Raw genomic sequence first — 24024 nt, forward strand, 5'->3', positions numbered from 1 at the left:
TCTTGCTGCATTGCATATGACCCAGGGCAGTGGGCAAGATGCAGGGATGACCTGCCATCCAGGAGGAGTCAAGAAAAGAGAGATGGAGAGAGGGGCTGTGAATGGGAGTAGAGTGGGTGAGGATGAAATGGGTGTGGGTGGAAATATGCCTTTGAACTTTGGCTACCTCCCTTGTAAAGGGAAAAAAAGCCCTTGGTATATGTTTGTATTCACCTTTACCTAGTTGTATTATACAGGAAGAGAGCTATGCTCATAGTGACCCGTCTTTGTATCTTTTAGCATCTAGTTTATTCTTAGATTCTTGTATAGTTTTTGCACACACTGTTGCCTCATCCAGTTTGTTCCAGATATCTACCACTCTATATGGGAAACTATTCTTTTTCAGATCTCTTCTATAACTATCCTTTTTTACTTTTTCATGTCCTCTTGTTTTTCTTTTATCCCACTTTAAAACCTCTTCACTCCAGGGCCCATCGCACATCTGGCAGCATTAGCTGCCCAACGTGCGATGTTGCATCATAATCGCATTATAAAAAATAAAGTCAGTGCTCAATCGTTCGTTCTCTTTCACCCATGTATTTTGATAACCATAGAAAATTGATGAAGCCAGTTTAGAGAGAATGGAGATTACGTAGGTACGACTACAATAAATATAATCAAGATGCCGACGCCGGCATCATCGAGTACCCACTTGCTCCTCATGCCGCCTACGTAGGCGTCACCGTATGGAAGTGGTTAATAAATCTTCTCTGTCAAGGACTTCCATCCCTTCTATAATTCTGCACATGGCCAATAGATCTCCTCTTTCTCTTCTTTGTTCCAGGGTTGGTAGTTCCAGTTTGGACAATCTTTGTTTGTATGTCAATTTAGAGTGTTGGTGTCATCTTTGTCATTGCTTTTTGGATTCTTTCTAATTTCTTTATATTCTTTTTAGTACTGGGTGTCCATAGTGTCGTAGGATACTCCAATTTTGGTTTTATCAGTGTGACTAATATTTTCTTTACCATTTCCTTATCCAAGTAGTCAAAGGCCACTTTCATTGATCATAGTAAATTACTCCTAGGTCCCTTTCTGAGCTAACTTTTTTTTTTTTTTTTTTTTTTTTATTGCCCTGATATAATATTTTTACTTTTTCCAAACTCCATTATACTACATTTCTTGATGGAAGTTCACGTCCCACTTTTGACTCCATTCCCAGACTTTATCCAGGTCTCTCTGTAGTGATTCACAGTCCTCCTTTGTACTTTCTTTAGTAATGTTGCATCATCTGCAAAGAAGTTCATATAACATTCCACACCTTCATCCATGTCATTTATGTATATATATTTACCTAGTTGTATTTTACAGGAAGGGGAGCTATGCTCGTGGTGACCCATTTTTGTATCTCGCAAGATCAAGTTTGTTCTTAAATTCTTGTATTGTGTTTGCACACACTATTTTTTTGTCCAATTTGTTCCATATATCTATCACTCTGTGTGGGAAGCTGTTCTTTTTCAGGTCTCTTCTGTAGTTGTCCTTTTTGAGTTTCATTGCATGTCCTCTTGTTTCACCTCTGTCCCACTTTAATAAGTCCTCTCTATCAAGGCATTCTTTTCCTTTCATAATTTTGTAGATGGTTAGTAGGTCCCCTCATTCTCTTCTTTGTTCGAGGGTTGGCAATTCCAGTTCGGCCAGTCTTTGTTCATATGTCAGGTGTGAAAGTGTTGGGGCCATCTTTGTTGTTACTCTTTGTATTCTTTCTAATTTTCTTATATTCTTTTTTTGTACTGGGTGACCATATCAGCGCTGCATATTTCAATTTTAGCCTTATGAGTATTTGTAATATTTTTTTTATCATTTCCTACAAATTGTATGTTTCTCCGACTATTTCATTTATATGTTTGTCTGGCAACATGTCTTTGGTGATGATTACTCCTAGGTCCATTTCAGAATTTACTTTCTTTACTTCTTTTCTGTCAATTTTATACTGTCCTGATATTCTATTTTTGCTTTTCCCAATTTCAGTTATACTGCATTTCTTGATGTTGAATTCTACTTCCCATCTCTTGCTCCACTCTTGAGACTTTGTTCAGATCACTTTATAATGAGTCACAGTCTATTTTGGAGTTTATTCTCTTTAATAACTTTGCGTCATCTACAAAGAAGTTCATGTAGCATTCAATACTTTCGTCCATGTCATTCACATGTATAGCAAACATTATTGGAGCCAGAACTGACCCCTGTGGGAGGCTACTACTCATTTCTTCCCATTTTGAATATTTGTCTCTGAGCACTACTCTCATTTTTCTTCCATGTAGGAAATCCTCCATCCAATTCAATAGTTTTCCATGTATGCCTCTTATTGTTTCCAAATTTTAACTATTGTACTTGTTAGGGACACTGGTCTATAATTTGTTGGGTCTTCCTTATTTCCCCCCTTATATATTGGCATTTTCCAGTCTCCTGGTAATTTTCTTTCTTTGAGTGAGCATTCAACTATTTTGTATATTTTTCCTGTTAGTTCATCCATACATTCCTTTAGTATCCAGTTTGCAACTGCATCCGGGCCATGTGATTTGTTAACGTCATATTTGATTCCTTATTTCATTCTGAGTAATATTTAATTCCTTCATTGAATGAAATCTTACTTCATTTCTTTGATCACAGTTTTGTATATGTATATTTTTGTTCAAGAAATGTGGGATAGGTTCTGTGTCTAGCTTTACCTTGCATATTTCTTCAGATATTTTCTTGTGCTCTCATTGTTATTTTTGTGGTAGCATTTTGTTTTGTCACTCCAACTGCTTCATGATTTGGTTGAAGACTAATTTTTTTTATTTAATTTTTTCTTCCTGATGTGATAGGCGAGTGATACACAAGTGTGGATACTGTCTTTATTGGTACCCAAGGCCAACCGCCTACAGCACATTTCCTCAGCCTTGCTGCCTGCAGGGCCCAACATATCCCACATCCCCCTCCTCAAGATATTAACCTCTTCACTCCGGGGCCCATCGCACATCTGGCAGCATTAGCTGCCCGACGTGCGATGTTGCGTCATAATAATCGCATTATAAAAACTAAAGTCAGTGCTCAATCGTTCGTTCTCTTTCACCCGTGTATTTTGATAACCATAGAAAATTGATGAAGCCAGTTTAGAGAGAATGGAGATTACGTAGGTACGACTACAATAAATGTAATCAAGATGCCGACATCGGCATCATCGAGTACCCACTTGCTCCTCATGCTGCCTATGTAGGCGTCACCGTATGGAAGTGGTTAATATACTACGTTCCTGCAGTATATTAAACAAAAATGACAGTGATTTTGCACAAGCCCACTAGAGTACCTTGACATACAAGCATAATTGAGAAATGCCAACTCTGTGAGGGGAGGGGGAAAAACAAAATAAAGACATACGCAGGGCACTTCTGTGCACACACATGCACACACACAGTGATCAAATTAAAACCCTGGATGTCAGAAAATCACATGGCCCAGACAGAATAACAAACTGGATACTGAAAGAATGCATGGAAGAATTAACTGACAAAATATATGATATAATTAAATCATCACTTAAGGAAGGAAAAGTACCATTGGACTGGAAAAAAGCAAACATTGTACCAATTTATAAGGGAGGTGATAAGGAAGATCCATCTAACTACAGACCGGTCTCACTAACAAGCACAATAGCAAAAATTTGTGAAAGAGTGATCAAAAACAGATGGGTTAAGTACCTGGAAGAAAAATCTATACTGAACCCAAATCAATTTGGATTTAGACAAGGGAGATCCTGTACAACAAATCTGATTTGCTTTTACTCAAGATTAGTAGACATAATAGAAGAAAGAGATGGATGGGCAGACTGTGCTTTTCTGGACCTGTAAAAGGCATTCGATAAGGTACCTCATAGGAAACTAATAAATAAGATAGAGTCAAAAGGTGGCATCAGAGGAAAATTATTGGAATGGATGAAAGACTTTCTGATTGGGAGGAAAATGAGAGTTGTAATTAGAGAAAAATTCTCCAACTGGGAAGAAGTAAAAAGCGGTGTCCCGCAAGGATCAGTACTGGCCCCGATCATGTTCGCTGTATACATTAACCCCTTCCATACGGTGCCGCACAAGTAGGCGTCATGGGGAGCGAGTGTATTCGCGAGGCTGCCATATCGGCGTCTTGATTATATTTATTGTAGTCGCCCCTCCATAATGACATTCTTTCTAATTCTTTTGTAATCACATTTTCTATGGTTATCAAAATTCACGGGTGAAGAGAGAACGATCGATATAAGCGGTGACTATATTTTATGATGCGAGTATTATTACAACACGTCGTACGGCTGGCATTGGTTGCTGCCACCGAGATCTAAGTCCATGACGCCTACGTGTGCGGCACCGTATGGAAGGGATTAATTACATGAATGAAGGCGTGGAGTGCTATATATATTTTTTTGCAGATGATGCAAAATTACTTAAGAAGGTTAAAACGGAAGAGGACCGCAACTCATTGCAACAAGATCTGGACACAATTTGGAATTGGACTCAAAAGTGGGAAGTAAAATTCAATATTAAGAAATGCAGCATGATGGAATTTGGAAAGAGTAAAAATAGAATATCAAAAGATTACAGAATTGGGGAAGAAAAAAAACACTATGAAAAAGATCTTGGCGTGATGATTGGAAAGGACATGAAACCAGATAAGCATATAAACAAGATGTTCAGAGAAACCTACAACTTATTGAGAGCAATCAAAGTGGCATTTACCTATATGGACGAAGAAATGATAAGGAAAATACTTACTACACTAATAAGACCAAAACTCGAGTACGCAGCATCACTTTGGACACCCAGTACCAAAAAGAATATTAAGAAACTAGAAAGATTACAAAGAGCGACAACAAAACTAGCACCGACACTCGCCGAACTAACATATGAGCAAAGACTATCCAAATTGAACCTACCAATTCTGGAACAAAGAAGAGAAAGAGGAGATTTGCTAGCTATCTACAGAATAATGAAAGGAATGGAAGTTTTAGACAGGAACGACCTATTAATGTGGGACAACGGTAAAACAAGAGGACACGGAAAAAAATTGAAAAAGGATAGTTATAGAAAAAACTTGAAAAGGAACAGTTTCCCACACAGAGCGATAAATACATGGAACAAATTAGACAACAAAACAGTATGTATTAACACTATACAAGATTTTAAGATAAAACTTGATGCGGAGAGATACAAAGACGAGTCACCACGAGCATAGCTCCCCTCCCGTATATTACAACTAGGTAAATACACACACTTTCGTCGGATGGACGGCGAGAATTGGAGTTCTGAAGAAAAAGCTAAATCTATGCGGATCTCAACGTCAAGGAAGTACCTTATTGTATTTATAGGGAAGGGGAAAGCTTGTGGTGTAGTGGGAAGGTGATAAAAAAGAAGGAGAGGGATTACTGAGGGAAATGGAAGGAAATGAGGAAGGGGAGGACTTGGTCCAGGAGGCCAGGCATCTTGTAAACAAGAGAAGGACTGAGGATTTTGAAGGAGGGATTAACGAAAATGTAAAGATTAGGAATATAGATAAGAGCAGCACAATGGAAGGTGAAGATAATAATTTCCAGGGATTTAATGAGGGGGGGAGGATACCAACCTCCCCCAATTAGCAAGACTAGAGGAAAAACTTGAAAAAATGACCGAACATTGGGAGAATAGGTTCGGTAACATAGCAAAGATTGCGCAGAGAGTTGAAAAATTGGAAGAACTAGAGAAGGTGAACAAAAACTTAAATAATGAAATAGAAGAATTAAAAAGACAGTTAAAAGAAGTAAAAGAGGAATAATATAGACAATAAAGAGGCCATAGCAAAAGAAGCACAGGGTTGGAAAAAAATCCAAGAGAACAGTAAAGTTGCATTTACTGACATAATTAAACAGCAAATGAAGGAACAAACTGAAGACTCAGTTATTAAAGTGATAAAACAGAAGGAGAATATAGTAAGAGACTTAGCAGATAAAAAGAAATGTATAATTATATTAGGAATGGAAGAGAAATATAACCTAAATAGAACCACAAGAATCAATGAGGAAAAAGAAAAAGTAAGCAGTTTACTAGAATTAGTTCAGGAAGATGAACCTGAAATCATGAAACAAATTGAAGAGATGTATAGACTCGGAAAGTATAGCACAGATAAGACCAGACCAATTAAGATTAAATTCAGGTCACAAACGACGGCAGAGAATATCTTAGCAAAAACAGGGAAACTAGCAACAAGTGAACAATATAAAAAGGTATGGATAAAAAGAGAAATGAATAGAGAGGAAAGAGAGGAGGAAAAAAAGAAAAGACATGAAGCTAAGGAAAAAAAAACGAGAACAGAACAGAGTCAGAAAAAGAGAAATTCTATTGGAGAGTAGTGAATATGAAAGTAAGGAAATACGACATACTACAGAAAAACAAAAGGGAAAGAGAGAATACAGTGGAAGTGGCAGAAAACTAAAAGTGTCTTACACAAATATAGATGGATAAATAACAGGACTGAATGAGCTGAATGATTATCTGAAGGAAAAAGAACCGGACATAATGTCTAACAGTGTAGGACATGATGCATATTATTATTGGATTAGAAACAGAGAGACGAAACAAGGGTGTGGAGTTATGTTCCTGACTAAGAAGGATATAAACGTGAGGTGTGTCACATATGGAAAGAATACAGTAGAGATGATTATGATCGAACTGGAAGACAGAGATAAGAAGAGCAGAAAGTTTGTGATAAATTATGTGCCTCCAAAAACAGCCTCGTGGGAAGAGAGTGAACATAAAAGTATGTTAGAAGACACAAGGATAACATTAAATAAGATAATGGAGGATGGAGGAAGAATAGTTATGATGGGCGACTTTAATTGCAAAGAAGTCTGCTGGGAAGAGATGACAGTAAAGGGTGGAGACGGCTCATGGGGAAATGTTCTACTCGAGATGATTATTGATTAGTGGATACAGGAGAAAACTAGGTATAGAAATGAATAACTTTCAAGACTAGACCTAATAATCATATCTGAACCTAAAATAGTGGAAAAGATTGAATATAAAACACCAATAAGTAAAAGTGACCACATATTGATTGAACTGGAACTAAATGAGGAAAAATACACGAAAAGAAATGAACAATATAGAAAAGGAAGATTGATGTATGAAAAAACAAACTTTGATAAAATAAGAGAATTCTTTCAAAAAGAAAACTGGGAAGGAATATACAAAGAAGAAACAACAGTGGAAGAGAAATGGAATATTTTGACAAAAATTTACAAAAAAGGAGTGGAAAAGTATGTCCCAAGACAAAAACAAGAAAAAGAATATGTAAAGTGCTAGTACAACAAAAGTTGTAGGGAGTTAAAAGACAAAAGAGATAAAGCTTGGACCAAATAGAAGACAAAAGACCTGAAAAATGGAAAATATATACTTGTTATAGAAATGAATATGTACAAGTGTACAGAGAGGAAAAGAGAAAATATGAAAAAGATGTCATAGAAAAATATAAAGATCAACCAAAATTATTTTACAGATTTGTAAACAACAAACTGAAAAACAAACAAGATTTGGAGAAATTAAGACAAGGAGGAGTTGAATACACAGAGGAAATAGAAATGGCGAAAATTATGAACAAGCATTTTAAATCAGTGTTTACAAGGGAGAACATACAACCTGAAGAGATTGAATGGAAAGAGAAAGTCCCCCCTATGAAAGAAATAGAAGTAACAAAGAATGAAATAATGAAACACTTGAGTAATCTTAATGTCAGAAAATCGCATGGACCAGATGAAATAGCAAACTGGATTTTGAAAGAATGCAGAAATGAACTGGCAGACAAAATACATAGCATACTAAACAGTTCCTTGAAAGAAGGAAAAGTTCCAGAAGATTGGAAAAAAGCAAATATAGTACCTATATATAAAGGGGGAAATAAAGAAGACCCTAGCAACTATAGACTAATCTCTCTAACAAGTACAATAGCAAATATTTGTGAAAGAATTGTCAAAAGTAGATGGGTAAAATATTTAGAAAAAAACAATGTGCTAAATCCAAGGCAATTTGGATTCAGACAAGGACGATCATGCGTCACCAATTTAATATGTTTCTATTCAAGGCTAATAGATATAATACAAGAAAGAGATGGATGGGCTGATTGTGCATTTCTAGACCTAAAAAAAGCTTTTGACAAAGTACCACATAAGAAGTTGCTTAAGAAATTAGAAACTGAAGGAGGAATACAGGGCAGACTGCTTAAATGATGGAAGACCTTTTGCAAGAAAGAAATATGAAAGTAGTGATAAGAGACAAACACTCAACTTGGGATGAAGTAATAAGTGGTGTTCCACAAGGAACAGTTTTGGCCCCAATAATGTTTGCTATATATGTTAATGATATGGATGAAGAAATTGAAAGTTATATGAGCTTCTTTGCAGATGATGCAAAAATATTAAAAAAAGTGAACACGGAAGAAGATTGTGAATCACTACAGAGTGATCTAAATAAAGTCTGGGAATGGAGTAGGAAGTGGGAGATGGAGTTCAATACTAAAAAGTGTAGTATAATGGAATTTGGAAAAAGCAAAAACAGAATAACAGGATCATATAAATTGGGAGAAGAAAGTATAAAAAAGTTGAAAATGAGAAGGACCTGGGAGTCATTGTTATGAATAATATGTCACCTGAGAAACAAATAAATAAGATTTTTGGAGAAACTTATAATTTAATAAGAACAATCAAAGTGGCATTTACATACCTGGATGAAGAAATGGTGAAGAAAATACTAATCACTCTGATAAGACCAAGATTGGAATATGCAGCAACGATGTGGTCACCAAGTACAAAAAAATGTATAAAAGAACTTGAAAGAATACAAAGAGCAATTACAAAATTGGCACCAACACTCTCAAAACTATCATATGAAGAGAGACTAGCAAAACTTGAGCTACAGACACTAGTGCAAAGGAGAGAGGAGCTTTGATAGCTATTTACAGAATCATGAAAGGCATAGGAATTACTGATAGAGAGGATCTAATAAAATGGGATGATAGAAATACAAGAGGACACGGAAAGAAAATCAAGAAAGACAGCTATAGAAGAGATCTGAAAAAGAACAGCTTTCCTCACAGAGTAATAGACATATGGAACAAGTTAGATGAGAAAGTAGTGTGTGCAAAAACAATACATGAATTTAAAAATAGTTTAGATAAAATGAGATATGAAGACAGGACACCATGAGCATAGCTCCCCTTCCCGTAAAATACATCTAGGTAAATACACACACACACACACCCTTTCACCGAATGGATGGCGAGAACTGGTGTTCCAAAGAAAAAGGAAAAACTACATGGATCTCAACATCCAGAGAAGTGCCTTTTGTATTTATAGGGAAGGGGAGTGCTCGTGGAATAGTGGGGAAGTGATAAGGAAGGAGAAGGGAAGGGATATTGAGGGAAATGGAAGGAAATGAGGAAGGGGAGGACTTGGTCCAAGAGTCAAGGTGGATTGTAAACAAACGCCGAACGGATGACTTGGATCTCGATGATGGGACTAACAAAATTGTAAAGATCAGAAACATAGATAAAAGTAGTTCAATGGAAGGTGAGGATAATAATTTTCAAGGATTTAATGAGGGGGCGGCGGATACCAACCTCCCCCGACTGGCAAAACTGGAGGAAAAACTTGAACAAATGACTGAGCATTGGGAGAATAGGTTTGGCAAAATGTCAAAAATTGCCGAGAGGTTTGAAAAATTGGAAGAACTAGAGAAGGCAAACAAAAACTTAACTGATGAAATAGAAGACCTAAAAAGACAGTTAAGAGAAGTAAAAGTGGAGAATGAAGAATTAAAAAAGAACAATAGCAAAAGAGGCAGAGGGGTGGAGGAAGATACAAGAAAATAGTAAAGTTGCATTTTCTGATATAATTAAACAGCAAATGAAAGAACAAACTGAAGACTCAGTTATCAAAGTGATGAGACAGAAGGAGAATATTGTAAGAGACTTAGCAGACAAAAAGAAATGTATAATTATATTAGGAATGGAAGAGAAACATAACCCAGATAGAACCACAAGAATCAAAGAGGAAAATGAAAAAGTAAGAAACTTACTAGAATTAGTTCAGGAAGATGAGCCAGAAATAATGAAACAAATCAAAGAGAAATTCAGACTCGGGAAATATAGTACAGACAAGACCAGACCAATTAAGATTAAATTCAGGTCACAAACGACGGCAGAGAATATCTTGTCCAAAACAGGGAAACTAACAACAAGTGAACAATATAAAAAGGTATGGATAAAAAAGGGAAATGGATAAAGAGGAAAGAGAGGAAGAAATAAGGAAAAGACATGAAGCTAAGAAAAAAAACGAGACCAGAACGGAGACATAAAAACAAGAATTCTACTGGAGAGTAGTGAATATGAAATTGAAGCAATGGAAAATAACAGAGAGAAACACAAAAGGAACAGAGAATACAATGGAAATAACAGAAAGTTAAAAGTATCCTACACAAATATAGATGGATTAATAACAGGACTGAATGAACTGAACAAATATCTGAAAGAAAAAGATCCGGACATAATGGGAATTGTTGAGACAAAATTAAAAGGTCCACAACCACCCAACAGCATAAGACACAATGCATATAATTATTGGATTAGAAACAGAGAGAAAAAACAAGGGGGTGGAGTTATGTTCCTAACTAAGAAGGATATAAGCATGAAGAGTGTCACATATGGGAAGAATAGAGTAGAGATGATCATGATAGAAGTAGAAGATAGAGATAAGAAGAGCAGAAAGTTTGTAATAAACTACGTGCCCCCAAAAACAGCCTCGTGGGAAGAGAATGAACATAAAAGCACGTTAGAAGACACAAGAATAACATTAAACAAGATAATGGAAGATGGAGGAAGAATAGTTATGATGGGCGACTATAATTGCAAAGAAATATGCTGGGAAGAGATGACCGTAAAGGGTGGAGAAGACTCATGGGGAAGTGTTCTACTTGAGATGATTACTGACCACACAATGACACAATGGATCCAAGAGAACACTAGGTATAGAAATGAAGAAGAACCATCGAGACTAGACCTAATAATCACATCAGAACCTGACCACATATTGATAGAACTAGAACTAAATGAGAAAAAATACATGAAGAGAAATGAACAATATAGAAAAGGAAGATTGATGTATGAAAAAGCAAATTTTGATAAAATAAGAGAATTCTTCCAAAATGAAAACTGGGAAAGAATACACAAAGAAGATACAACAGTAGAAGAGAAATGGAATATTTTGACAAAAATCTATAAAAAAGGAGTAGAAAAGTATCTCCCAAGACAAAAACAAGAAAAAGAATATGTAAAGTGCTGGTACAATAAAAGTTTTAGGGAGATAAAAGACAAAAGAGACAGGGCCTGGGCCAAATGGAACAAAAACAGAAGACCAGAAAAATGGAAAATATATACTTGTTATAGAAATGAATATGTACAAGCGTGCAGAGAGGAAAAGAGAAAATATGAAAAAGATGTCATAGAAAAATGTAAAGATCAACCAAAACTATTCTACAGATTTGTAAACAACAAACTGAAAAACAAACAAGATTTGGAGAAATTAAGACAAGGAGGAGTTGAATACACAGAGGAAATTGAAATGGCGGAAATTATGAACAAACATTTTAAATCTGTGTTTACAAGGGAGAACATACAACCTGAAGAGATTGAATGGAAAGAGAAAGTCCCTCCTATGAAAGAAATAGAAGTAACAAATAATGAAATATTGAACCACTTGAGTAATCTTAATGTCAGAAAATCGCATGGACCAGATGAAATAGCAAACTGGATTCTGAAAGAATGCAGGAATGAACTGGCAGACATAATACATAACATAATAAACAGTTCCTTGAAAGAAGGTAAAGTTCCAGAAGATTGGAAAAAAGCAAATATAGTACCTATATATAAAAGGGGAAATAAAGAAGACTCTAACAACTATAGGCCAGTCTCTCTAACAAGGACAATAGCAAAAATTTGTGAAAGAATTGTCAAAAATAGATGGGTAAAATATTTAGAAAAAAACAATGTGCTAAATCCAAGACAATTTGGATTCAGACAAGGACGATCATGCGTCACCAATTTAATATGTTTCTATTCAAGGCTAATAGATATAATACAAGAAAGAGATGGATGGGCTGATTGTGCATTTCTAGACCTAAAAAAAGCTTTTGACAAAGTACCACATAAGAAGTTGCTTAAGAAATTAGAAACTGAAGGAGGAATACAGGGCAAACTGCTAAATTGGATGGAAGACTTTTTGCAAGAAAGAAAATTGAGAGTAGTGATAAGAGACCAACACTCAAAATGGGATGAAGTAATAAACGGTGTTCCACAAGGAACAGTTCTGGCCCCAATAATGTTTGCTATATATATTAATGATATGGATGAAGGAATTGAAAGCTATATGAGCTTCTTTGCAGATGATGCAAAACTATTGAAAAAAGTGAACACGGAAGAAGATTGTGAATCACTACAGAGAGATCTAAATAAAGTCTGGGAATGGAGTAGGAAGTGGGAGATGGAGTTCAATACAAAGAAGTGTAGTATAATGGAATTTGGAAAAAGCAAAAACAGAATAACAGGATCATATAAATTGGGAGAAGAAGGAATAAAAAAAGTAGAAAATGAAAAAGACCTGGGAGTCATTGTTATGAATAATATGTCACCTGAGAAACATAAATAAGATTTTTGGAGAAACCTATAATTTAATAAGAACAATCAAAGTTGCATTTACATACCTGGATGAAGAAATGGTGAAGAAAATTCTAATCACCCTGATAAGACCAAGATTGGAATATGCAGCAACGATATGGTCACCAAGTACAAAAAAATGTATAAAAAAAACTTGAAAGAATACAAAGAGCAATTACAAAATTGGCACCTACACTCCCAAAACTATCATATGAAGAGAGACTAGCAAAACTTGAGCTACAGACACTAGAGCAAAGAAGAGAGAGAGGAGATTTGATAGCTATTTACAGAATCATGAAAGGCATAGAAATTACTGATAGAGAGAATCTGATAAAATGGGATGACAGAAATACAAGAGGACATGGAAAGAAAATAAAAAAAGACAGCTATAGAAGAGACTTGAAAAAGAACAGCTTTCCTCACAGAGTAATAGACAGTTGGAACAAGTTAGATGAGAAAGTGGTGTGTGCAAAAACAATACATGAATTTAAAAATAGTTTAGATAAAACGAGAAATGAAAACGGGACCCCACGAGCATAGCTCCCCTTCCCGTAGAATACAACTAGGTATATACAACTAGGCAAATACACACACCCAAAATTGGCACCAACACTCTCAAAACTATCATATGAAGAGAGACTAGCAAAACTTGAACTACAGACACTAGAGCAAAGAAGAGAGAGAGGAGATTTGATAGCTATTTACAGAATCATGAAAGGCATAGAAATTATTGATAGAGATAATCTGATAAAATGGGATGATAGAAATACAAGAGGGCACAGAAAGAAAATCAAGAAAGACAGCTATAGAAGAGATCTGAAAAAGAACAGCTTTCCTCACAGAATAATAGACAGTTGGAACAAGTTAGATGAGAAAGTGGTGTGTGCAAAAACAATACATGAATTTGAAAATAGTTTAGATATAATGAGATATGAAGACGGGACACCACGAGCATAGTTCCCCTTCCCGTAAAATACAACACACCCACACACATACACAACAAACACACACACTCTAGTTGCAGTCGTCTGTTACATAATCTCCTAGCCATCCAGGCTGCTTCGTGACTCTCTGAGGATGGCAGGTCAGCCCTGTCTATGTTACGAGTGGCGGTGAGGGTGGTTCCTGTGATGTATTATTGGCAGCAGGACACTGTCGTCAGCGGTTGCATAGGGTGATGCTTCCACTTCCATCCAATTTGATCAAGTATTGGCAGAACAGTAGAGCCTCAGTAATCATACCTTGCCGGTCCCACAGCTTATTAGCATGGTTATCCACACTTGGGTGTCGATCGCTAGTTTGGGAAGAGTCTTGGGTGTTCCTTGTTTGGCAATCCAGGTCTCCTGTTGCCTTGCTGCCTCACGCTTTCTTACATGTAGCATTTGTTGCCAGTGCACATCCACCTTGTAATGTTGTCGATGCACTGGTACACTGTCTCATAGCTGCCTGCCCATGGCCAGTTGTGCTGACTTGTCCACCCCGAGCAGAGGTGTGTTGTGGTACTGTAACAGGGCTATCAAGGCCACCCCTGGGGCCTGTGTTGTCTCAGAGCAGTCTCTTGGCAGACTTCACAGCCATTTCCACTCTGCTGTTCAACTGTGGGAAGTGTGTACATGCGATCCACCTCTCTACTCCCCACTTCCTGAAGAAGACACATATTTCTTCACTGGTGAAGTTCCTCCCTCCGTCTGTAAAAACTGACTCGGGCGCCCCCTATCCCTGGAAGTACTGCCAGAACACTGACACTAACTTGTTGGACATGGCTCCATTGGGGAAGTGTGCTAATTCCAACCACCTGGTAAGCCTGTCAGTGTATGCCATGTATAATTATTTGCCCTTCAAGTTGGAACAAGTCTGCCACTGTGTGTTGAAATGGATACTCAGGCATGGGCATCACGGTGAAGGGTTCAGCTGCTTGTATTACAGGTGGTGCAGGCATCTCTATGCTGCTGCAGGTTGTCCCTTGCATGCCAGGCCAATAGACTGACTGCCTTGCCCATCATAACATCCCGTTTAGGCCTTGGTGACCAGCATGGAGATTGGTTGCTATGCCTCTGGGATCACCAATCGAATCAACCCTTGAATGTATGTGTACATCACCATTCCTTGTGACACTGCCAGCCTGTCCCTGACTCCATAGTACTGACGGAGGCAGGTTAACTTGTGTGCTCAGTGCGGGTGCCAATTGCCTGCTGTCACCTTGGCAAGGAGTAGCTGATAGTCTGGATCATCTGCAGCTGCCTGTATTATTGCTGCATTGTCAAGCACAATAGAGTCACTAGTGTTGAGCGCAGCAACCGTCGCTTCCACCACAGCGGCCTCCATGTCGCTAGCATCCTCTTCATCCCTGGTTTCTGGTGGCACACAGAGTGTAGACAGGTAATCCGCCACACAGTTGCACTTCACAGGGAGGTACTTGATTTGGAATATAGGGGAGGGTTTTTTCCTTCAGGGAGAACAACCTTGGGTTCACAATGTCTTTCAATGCTCTGTCCCACAGTAGCTTGACTAGCAGGCAGTGGTCAGTGATGGTCAGGAGGTTGGGGCACAGACGAGCTTTGCGGAGGCACCAAGCAACTGCTAGTCCCTCGCCCTCCACCGGCACATAGCCTGCCTCAGCAGGTGTAAGGTGATGACTGCCACATAGTGCAAGGCGTCACCCGCTCTTACAGCAAAAGGGACTCTCTTTCGTTGGGCAGTGGCAATGTTGCTGCAGCACCACAAAGCCAACGCCCATCCTACTCCAATCGGCAATCACTGCCATGGGTTTGTCCTTGTTGTAAAAAGTTAGACCCTCCTTAGCAAGGCTACAGATGACATCCTTTGCTTGTTGGAACTTCTCTTGCAGATTACCTTCCCAGTACACCTTCCTGCTTAGAGGTTTCTGTAGCAGCTCACAGAATGGCTCCACGACTGGTGCAGTGGCAAGGAAGGGTGCCAGCTGGTTGACAGATCCATGCCAGGAGCAGATGTCAGTCAGAGATGGCTCAGTAGACATGTTGAAGTTTCTAATGGCAGCTAGCCTTTCTTCTGTGGATTTAATACCATCCCATCTGACATGAAATCCCATGAAGTCCACCTCTCTCCTCCCAAACTTGAATTTCTCAGGCTTCAGGGTCACTCCTTTCGCAGCTCATTTCTCAAGTAAGTTGTAGACGTGCCAGAAAGCATTTTCCACACTGGCGTCAAACAGCAGCACGTCATCAACGCATTTCAGCGTCCATTGGATCCCGCTGATGGCATCATCGAACCATCTGGTGAAAGCATTGGGAGCAGCACAGTGACCCATTGGAGTCCTGCAGTCACCAGTACTGGCCCCAAGGCATGATGAATGTAGTGAGTTTTTTGCTGGCTTCATGTAGCTCAACCTGGTGGAAGCCACAGTGTGCGTCTGTGATGGTCTTGTAGGCATAGCGTGGGATCCCAGACACCATGTCATATGGTGTCAAGGTGTGGTGGGTCTCTCTCATGCAGACGGCATTGAGCCTCTGGTAGTTGATGGTGCACCTGGGCTGGCCGGACTTCTTAGCAATAACCACCATTCTTGCACACCATTCCATAGACTCTCCCACTGGCATTGGTTCTAGGATCACCATCCTGACATCATCGTCCAGCTGTTTCTTGACCTCCACCTCCCAGTGTTTAGGTACGGTGGCCAGTGTGTGACATGCACAGGGCTTGGCATCTGGTAGCAGGCAGATGGTGTGTGGCTCGCTGGCCATCACTGGGAGGGGACTCCTGGTTGTGTTGAATGTGGATCCTGAGAAGTGACAGAGGAGCCATTCCTCCAGTTGAGGCACGTTTTCCTCCAGGGGAGGAAACAGGAGTGAGAGGGGGCAAGGCAGTGTGGTGTTACCTGATTGTGGGGCAGCATTGTCAACATCGGTGACTGCCACTCCCGCAGTGACTGTGTGATGAGGAAAATTGTCATGCACCAGCCCCAGCTCCTTGCAGGCCTGCAGTGATATGTAGCATTGTGTGGCTGTCTTCATAACAAATACCTCTTGTGTTGTAGACTTGTTGTCATACTGTAGGTGACTGGTTAAGGAGCCCAGGGGTTGTAAGTTGACATTCACCACATCTCGCAGGCTTCCTTGGTGTGTTAGTGATGCCATCTTGACGCCCAGAGCAGACAGTAGCCCCAGACCAGCTACACTCACCTGTGCTCACGTGTCAGGTATGGCCTGGATTCTAGTTGACTTCATGACCTCCTTGATAGCAGCTGATGGTCACCCAGATCTGTGGCTGACTCTGGGCCATGCCTGCCACTGCAGTGATGACAACAGATGTCTCCAGCCCCTCAGCTGCTGCCACTGCTGCAAGTCTGCCTTTACTTCTACACATATTTTGCATGTATCCGACTTTACCACTGCTGTGGCATGCCAGCATCTCAGTGGGGCACAGCCCTCTCCTGAGCTTGTGCTTCAGACCGCAGTTGCCACAGCATTTCAGGTTCAGCTGTGGCAAGCAGGCTGGGGGCTGTTTTGCGGCCAGTTTGTGGCGAGCCCCGTCGGCCAGAGGGGAGACTTCTGTTTGCACATCTGTCAGCGAAGCCACCCCAGCTGCTGTAGCGAGGGTTTCCCTTCCAAAATTCCTGCCCACGGCAACTGGCAGGCATCTTTCTGTGTTGCCTCAAAAGCGACAGAATTTGCATAACAAATCCATATCACTAAAGGACTCACACTGATGAAACGCCTCCTCTTTCAACACTACACTAAACCACACACCAGCTTCTGGAGGAGCATGCACTTGAATTCACAATCAGAGGCACACTGTGTTGAACGCATAAAGTAGTCACAGGTGGACTCACTGGGTTCCTGTGCGGCCAAGAACTTTCACCAACCTGCTGCCTGATTGGTCACCTGCAAGGCCATGAGACCTACGGCGTCCAGAGCATCACTAATGGAGAGAGACTTCCACTGCTATGTGGTGTACCTGGAATCCAAGGAGCATTGCAGGGTCGGAGTGCAGAGAAGGCAAATGTGCAGGACTGCTTCGACTGTTGTAAAGCTGTTGAGACTTAACCAGTATTCCATAGAGAGCCTCCAGGTATGGAATGTTGCTGAGGACGTGCCCAGGTCATATTTCTCAGGCTGCAGACAGGTGAGCTGGTGAACGGTGGCCAGGTCTTGTTGCCACCTATCGCTGCAAGGCTGTGATGGCTTCAGTTTGTGCCAGTAGTAGCTAATGGGCCTGTTCCAAAGCTGTAGCCGCTTGTGGGGACTGACAGCTAGACCATGGGGTCTGAGTTGGTAGACGGGGGCGACGACCAGCTATGGTGAATGCATAGATCTGTAGAGTCACTGTGCCATATGTTATAGGCGAGTGATACACAAGTGTGGGTACTGTCTTTATTGGTGCCCAAGGCCAACCGCCTACAGCGCATTACCTCAGGCTTGCTGCCTGCGGGGCCCAACGTATCCTACATTCCTGTACTTCATATCTGTTTTTTCATCTGAGGATCTGGTTTATCCCTTTCTTTTTTTCTGTTTTGTGACATCTTTAGTTGTCATATCTGTTCCTTTTCTTGGGCGTCTTCCTCCCCACCTTTTATATATATATATGTTAGGGATGCAGTCTTGGATGCAAAATATGAGTGGGTGCAGAGGAAATGTCTGTCAAAGATGGAGAGCGAGTTTGGTAAGGTTTGTAAGGTTTATTGGAAGATGAAAATTGAAATTGATGTATGAAAGAGTAAGGTAATGATGGTATCCAAGTGTAGAGGGCACAAGGTTATACAATTGAAAGGGAAGGATATATAATGCAATAAATAGTTATATCTGGAAATTGATATACATGAAAGTGGAAGACTGGAGTAAGAGATTGGCTACGGAGTGAAGGATGGGGAGAATGTGGATTCCCTGAAAATTATATGGTGAAATAAAAGGATATCAGTGGAAACAATACAAGGGCTGTATGTAGCAATAGTTTGCTAATGTTGTGTATGTGATTGGTCAGTCCACTGCCTCAGACTTCTCTTGTTGGAGAACTTCAGCCCAAGGGAGCAAAACATAAGTGATAAGTCCAAGAGGGAAATGGTTTTCAGATGAAATCCATGAGAATTATGAAATATTCCTACAAAGTTGGAAATAATGAGGTATAGATGGGATTGGGAGAAAAGAATAGAACATGCCAACATAAGTTGGTTTGATAATATGAGAACAGATGATAGTAGATATCCTTGAAAAATTCCTGAATCAATTATTCCATGAATGCGAAGAAAGGGTAAACAAGGAAAATGTGGATTGATGAAATTAATTAAGTCCTAAGAACTTATGGCCAGGATGTTGATACAACCAAGAGTGCATGGATAACAGAATGAGTTGGAAAAGAAGGGTTAGATTGAGGCATCAACCTGTCCCTTGGGAAGGATGCACAAGAGATGAAGTAGCATTATTACTGGGGAAAACAATGTCACAGTTTTCACATGGTTTAAGCAGAAAAGAGTTAAGTCTCATGAATATGATAGATATAAAGGTGGTGAGGCTCTACCTTGCCTTCTCCCATGCCTAGCCATCTTACTTTATAGGTAATGGTATACAAGGTGAAAGTATATGTAGGTTTGAGCATGAATTTTCTTTATTGTAGACTATATTGAAGAAGTGAAAGCTAAACTAAGTGATCAGCACCAAGAACGACACCGTGAAATACGCAAGCACCATGACTTCACCTCACCTCTACCATGGATTCCAGGCTATCAGTAAGTTGAAATAAAAGGAAAAAAGAAGGGTTGTACTCTTGGAAACCATTGTTTCCTTTCAATTCAACTAGTACTTTGACTCAATTTAATGCATTTGTAAACATTCACATATTTACCAAAATCAGTTTGATAAAAGGAATGCCTCCACATATTATTTAATTCATTATCTAATGATAACTTAACGACATCGATATGCTAGAAATTTAATTTTTTAACAGTTTTTTTAAAACTTGTGGAAAAATAATTTGAACTGTGCACAGTGTACTGGTGAAGTAGGAGTGTCATATGCCATCATTTACTATTTTTTATTTATAAAAAAAAAAAAAACTTGAGCAGGTGGTGTCTCTGTTTAAAGGGACATGCTGTAAAACTTGCTTTCTATTTGAGTTTTACATTTGATGTTTTTCTTATTTATATGAAATTATAGAAGCAAATACTGAGTTAGATGAGAAAGCAAAAAAGCACAAAGTAACAATTCACAGTGTATCACTCAAGTGTTGCTTCTTTTTTTTTTTCCCCAAGTGTGTGTCATTATGAAACTAGGGACTGTTGAATGTTGGGAAGTGGCTCATCTCTGGTGAAAGAAAACCCTAACATGAATCACAGTTTCTTAAATGCCCTGGTAAAAAACAATAAAAAAATTGGAATAAAGTAATGTAAATGTAAAAAATATCACTTACAAAACACTGCACTTCATTTATGATATCTAATTTATCAGCATCTATGAATTCTATTTTTTTTTTTTATCTATATTGATATTAGTTTTTTCATACAGAGGGTGAAATTTTTTGTTGTATCTTTGCAGCTCAGTATCACAGTAAGAATGTATTTGTCACATTTATGCTTATAACTCAGAAACTTCTTCCATATAATTTTTTTTTTTTTTAAATACATATACTTTTTTCTAAATTGTCTTATTGAATTATGTGTTTTAAGAGTAAAACTATAGCTTTTAGCAATACAATTAAGCAAACTTTTTAATGAAACTTAGGTATTCACCAAAAAAATATAGGATAATGTAACATTTAGACAGAGTAATAAGTTAACAAAATGATTTTTATGAAAGCTTCTAGTTTCCTAAAAGTTCAACAGATAACAGTTTTTTTTTAGTTACTATGATATAGGAAAATAAAATAAATTTGTCTTATTTTAATTTTTTTTTTTTTTTTTTTTTTATTATTAATTTCTTTTATTAATTTATTTCTCCCAATGAATATCCATAAAAGTTGGCTATTTGGTGTTAACAAATTTCTTAACTTCTTCAGTTTTGTGGCCAACAAACCAGAACCTCGTCAAGGCATAATCAATCGCCTACTTGTCCACCTTGGTCTTAACCCTCTGCCTGCTCCATGGAACATCATTATTGAAGGATTTATGCTCTACCTCTTTGGAATGGGTTTGGCAGCACTTTGTCATCAGGGAAAAATACATAGTACACCAGCCTCAGGTGTAGAAGGATTAACTTCTTTGTAATGCTAAATCCAATGGGTAAGATATTTGTAAATTTGTTATATAAAGGGTAGTGTGCATGCTGCTACTGAAATGTATTATGGTATTTATATAGATAGGCACAAATTTGCTGTCTCATTGAGAAATTACATAATTCTGAGAATTAGTATTAATAATAGTGGCCCAGGTTTCACTGATGAGATCTGCAGCCCCCACAATAGCTGGTAATGGTCCCTAGGTCATAACAAAGGTCTCTGTGGAAAAAAAATGTTCGAATCTTGTCATTATTGTATTAGAGCAATACATTTCTGTCTTGCTTGCCTATAGTAGGGGGGAGCAGTTGATGGTTGTCAGGTCTCCTTATGTGAAAGGTGAAAGAAATAGTCAAAGATGATAGAAATCTTGGACCTGATCTAAAGAATGAGTGTCAGCCCATCATTACTGCATTTCTAGATGGAGGCAAGTGTAATGATGGGATTTGAAGATGTGCAGCACTGAGATGCTGGTCCTAGAAATTATTATGAATAATTATAGTGTATGTTATGAAGGACATACTATATATATATATTTCATATATTTGTTAATAACAAAATAAAGTATCCTGAAAACAAATAGTGTAATTTAGCCTTCATAAAAACAAACATAATCCCATAAGGGATTATTAATGTATATATAATGTATCTTCATTATTGCTGTAATCTTGGTCAGTGTAATATGACATGCTTTGTTATTGTGTCATGACTATATATTGGGATGTCTTGTTTCCAGACCTACCCACCCCCTCACTTTTCCTTTGTGGAGAGTTGAGGGGCAGGTGAGCTTGGAGTATACTATTGAATTGAATAATTGGGATTTATCTAGCGTCGCAACATCAATGGTCATTGACACCGTAGTATTTATGTTTAAGAAAAGGAAGTGGTAAAAACCTTAAGAAATAAATAAAATAAAAAATGATTGAAATCTAAAGATCATTGAGAAGATCAATAGCACTAAGAAAATCAAAAATAGAATTTATATTGCAGTTACATCCCAGAACATTTTGAAGAGACAGATCTCCTTCATCTCTGTGTTTTGACAAATATTGTTGTCTTTCTTCATCATAACTGGGGCATTCCACCATAATGTGTCTAATGGTCATAGGAACAAGGCAATCATTACAAAATGGAGGAGGACTGCCCTCCATAAGAAAGCCATGGGATAATCTAGAGTGACTAATCCTCAACTGGCAAAGGGTTACTTCCTGTTTTCTGTTCAGCAATGTACAAGACCAAGGATGAATAGTATCAGTAATCTCTCTCATCTTGTTACCGGCCTCAAGATCCCATTGGAACTGCCAAAGAGATGAGGTCTCGGCTTTGATTAGAGGGATATAATCTTCATAAGGTATAGGCTGTAAGCGAGGTAAGGGTGAGAGAGCGGCTTCCTTGGCCAATTTATCAGCCTGTTCATTTCCTGGTACTCCGACATGTGCTGGAACCCAGCAGAAGTTTATTTCATTACCTCGACTCTCGATTAAAAAAAGCCATTCTAAGATCTTTAAAACTATTGGGTGCCTTGAGTCAAATTGTTCTAGAGACTGCAAGACACTCTTTGAGTCACTAAAAATTGTAAAACATTTGGCTCTCTTTTTCATGGAGGATATAATCTCCACTGTGGACAGTATTCCCGTCAGTTCAGCAGTGAAATTAGATGCTGTATCAGGCAAGGTGCCCTTACGATTAGAATCATTTGAGAATATTCCAAAACCAACGCCAGCGCTAGTTTTGGAGCCATCAGTAAAAACAAACACAGAGGGTTGGTGGCTAAAAGAATGTTCTAAAAAAGCATTGCGTAGTTCATAATCCTTGAAATCATGCTTACAACCGTTAAAATATTTACAGAAAGATACTGTGGGCAGTCTCCATGGGGGAACAACCGAATATTTAAAAGGGAAGATGGGAATCTTGGGAAAATTCATGTCCTCTAAAATCCTTTTCATCCGGTATCCAAAAGGCTGTGGAAGTCTGGGGTGATTGTTGAAACAAGTGCTGTTAAAATCTGCTTGAGCTGTTCTAAAAGCGAGAGAGTTGGGAAGCCTCTGCAATCTATGCCAGTATCTAATAGATGAGGTCTGGCGAATAAGATCTAACAACATTTCCCCTGCATCAACTAATAAACTTGGTATTGGGGAAGACTTGAAAGCACCTGTGGCCAAACGAACTCCACTGTGGTGTATCGTATCTAAACTTTTTAGTCTGGATGGAGTGGTCGATGAGTAAAACTCGCATCCATATGATAGTTTCGATAAAATAAGGGAATGATGTAACCGTAAAATTGTTCTGCGGTCAGCGCCCCATGAGGTATGTGCTAAAACTTTTAAAATTTGCATTGTCTCTAGACATCGTGTCTTCAGGGTTTTCAGGTAGGGTACCCAAGAAAGGTGCTTATCAAAAATAAGTCCTAAAAACCTGGTTTTGTCAACACAAGGAATCTGGTCGTCCTTTAACCAAATAGTAGGGTCAGGATGCAGACTTCTTAGTCGGCAGAAATGTATGACGACAGTTTTGCTGGGTGAAAATTTAAAACCATTATTATCGGCCCATGAAACTATTTTATTGATGCAGAGTTGTAGTTTTCTTTCACCTATTGTCATGTTACTAGCTCTAAAAGAAATTGAGAAGTCATCTACTAAAAGGGTGGCAAGTATATCAGGAGGAATTACAGATGTCACCCCATTTACACCTAAACTAAAGAGAGTGACACTGAGAACACACCCCTGAGGTACACCTTCCTGTTGTCTTATTTAAGATATGATGATCCCAACTCTTACTCTAAAAACATGATTTGCTAAAAAGTTCTTCATGAAAAAGGCCATTTCTCCTCGAATGCCAATAGCATGTACAGCCTTAAGAATACCATGCTTCCATGTGGTATCATATGCTTTCTCTAAGTCAAAGAAAACACTGATATGATGTTGCTTAGAGACAAAGGCTTTACAAATCGAAGATTCTAGTCGAAGTAAGGCATCAGCAGTGGAGTGCATGCGACGGAAACCACATTGAATATCAGATATGATGTGGTTTTGTTCAAGATACCAGACTAGTCGCGCATTGACCATTTTTTCTAAAATTTTGCACATGCAGCATGTGAGGGCAATG

At 38.7% G+C, this 24024-nt stretch overlaps 1 protein-coding gene across 1 annotated transcript in view; it reads left to right on the forward strand.

The window, feature by feature from the left end:
• LOC143037439 (E3 ubiquitin-protein ligase RNF180-like) overlaps positions 1-21489 on the forward strand; it is a 138239-nt gene extending 116750 nt beyond the window's left edge. The window contains exons 10-11 of the mRNA XM_076205660.1: positions 19327-19438; positions 20704-21489. Coding sequence (XP_076061775.1) covers positions 19327-19438; positions 20704-20911 — 320 coding nt within the window. The 3' untranslated portion in view covers positions 20912-21489. The remainder of the gene's footprint in view (positions 1-19326; positions 19439-20703) is intronic.
• Positions 21490-24024: the final 2535 nt, after the last annotated feature.

The sequence above is a fragment of the Oratosquilla oratoria genome, chromosome 22 (genome assembly GCF_046742065.1).
Source record: "Oratosquilla oratoria isolate Oo_2021 chromosome 22, ASM4674206v1, whole genome shotgun sequence".
NCBI lineage: Eukaryota > Metazoa > Arthropoda > Malacostraca > Stomatopoda > Squillidae > Oratosquilla > Oratosquilla oratoria.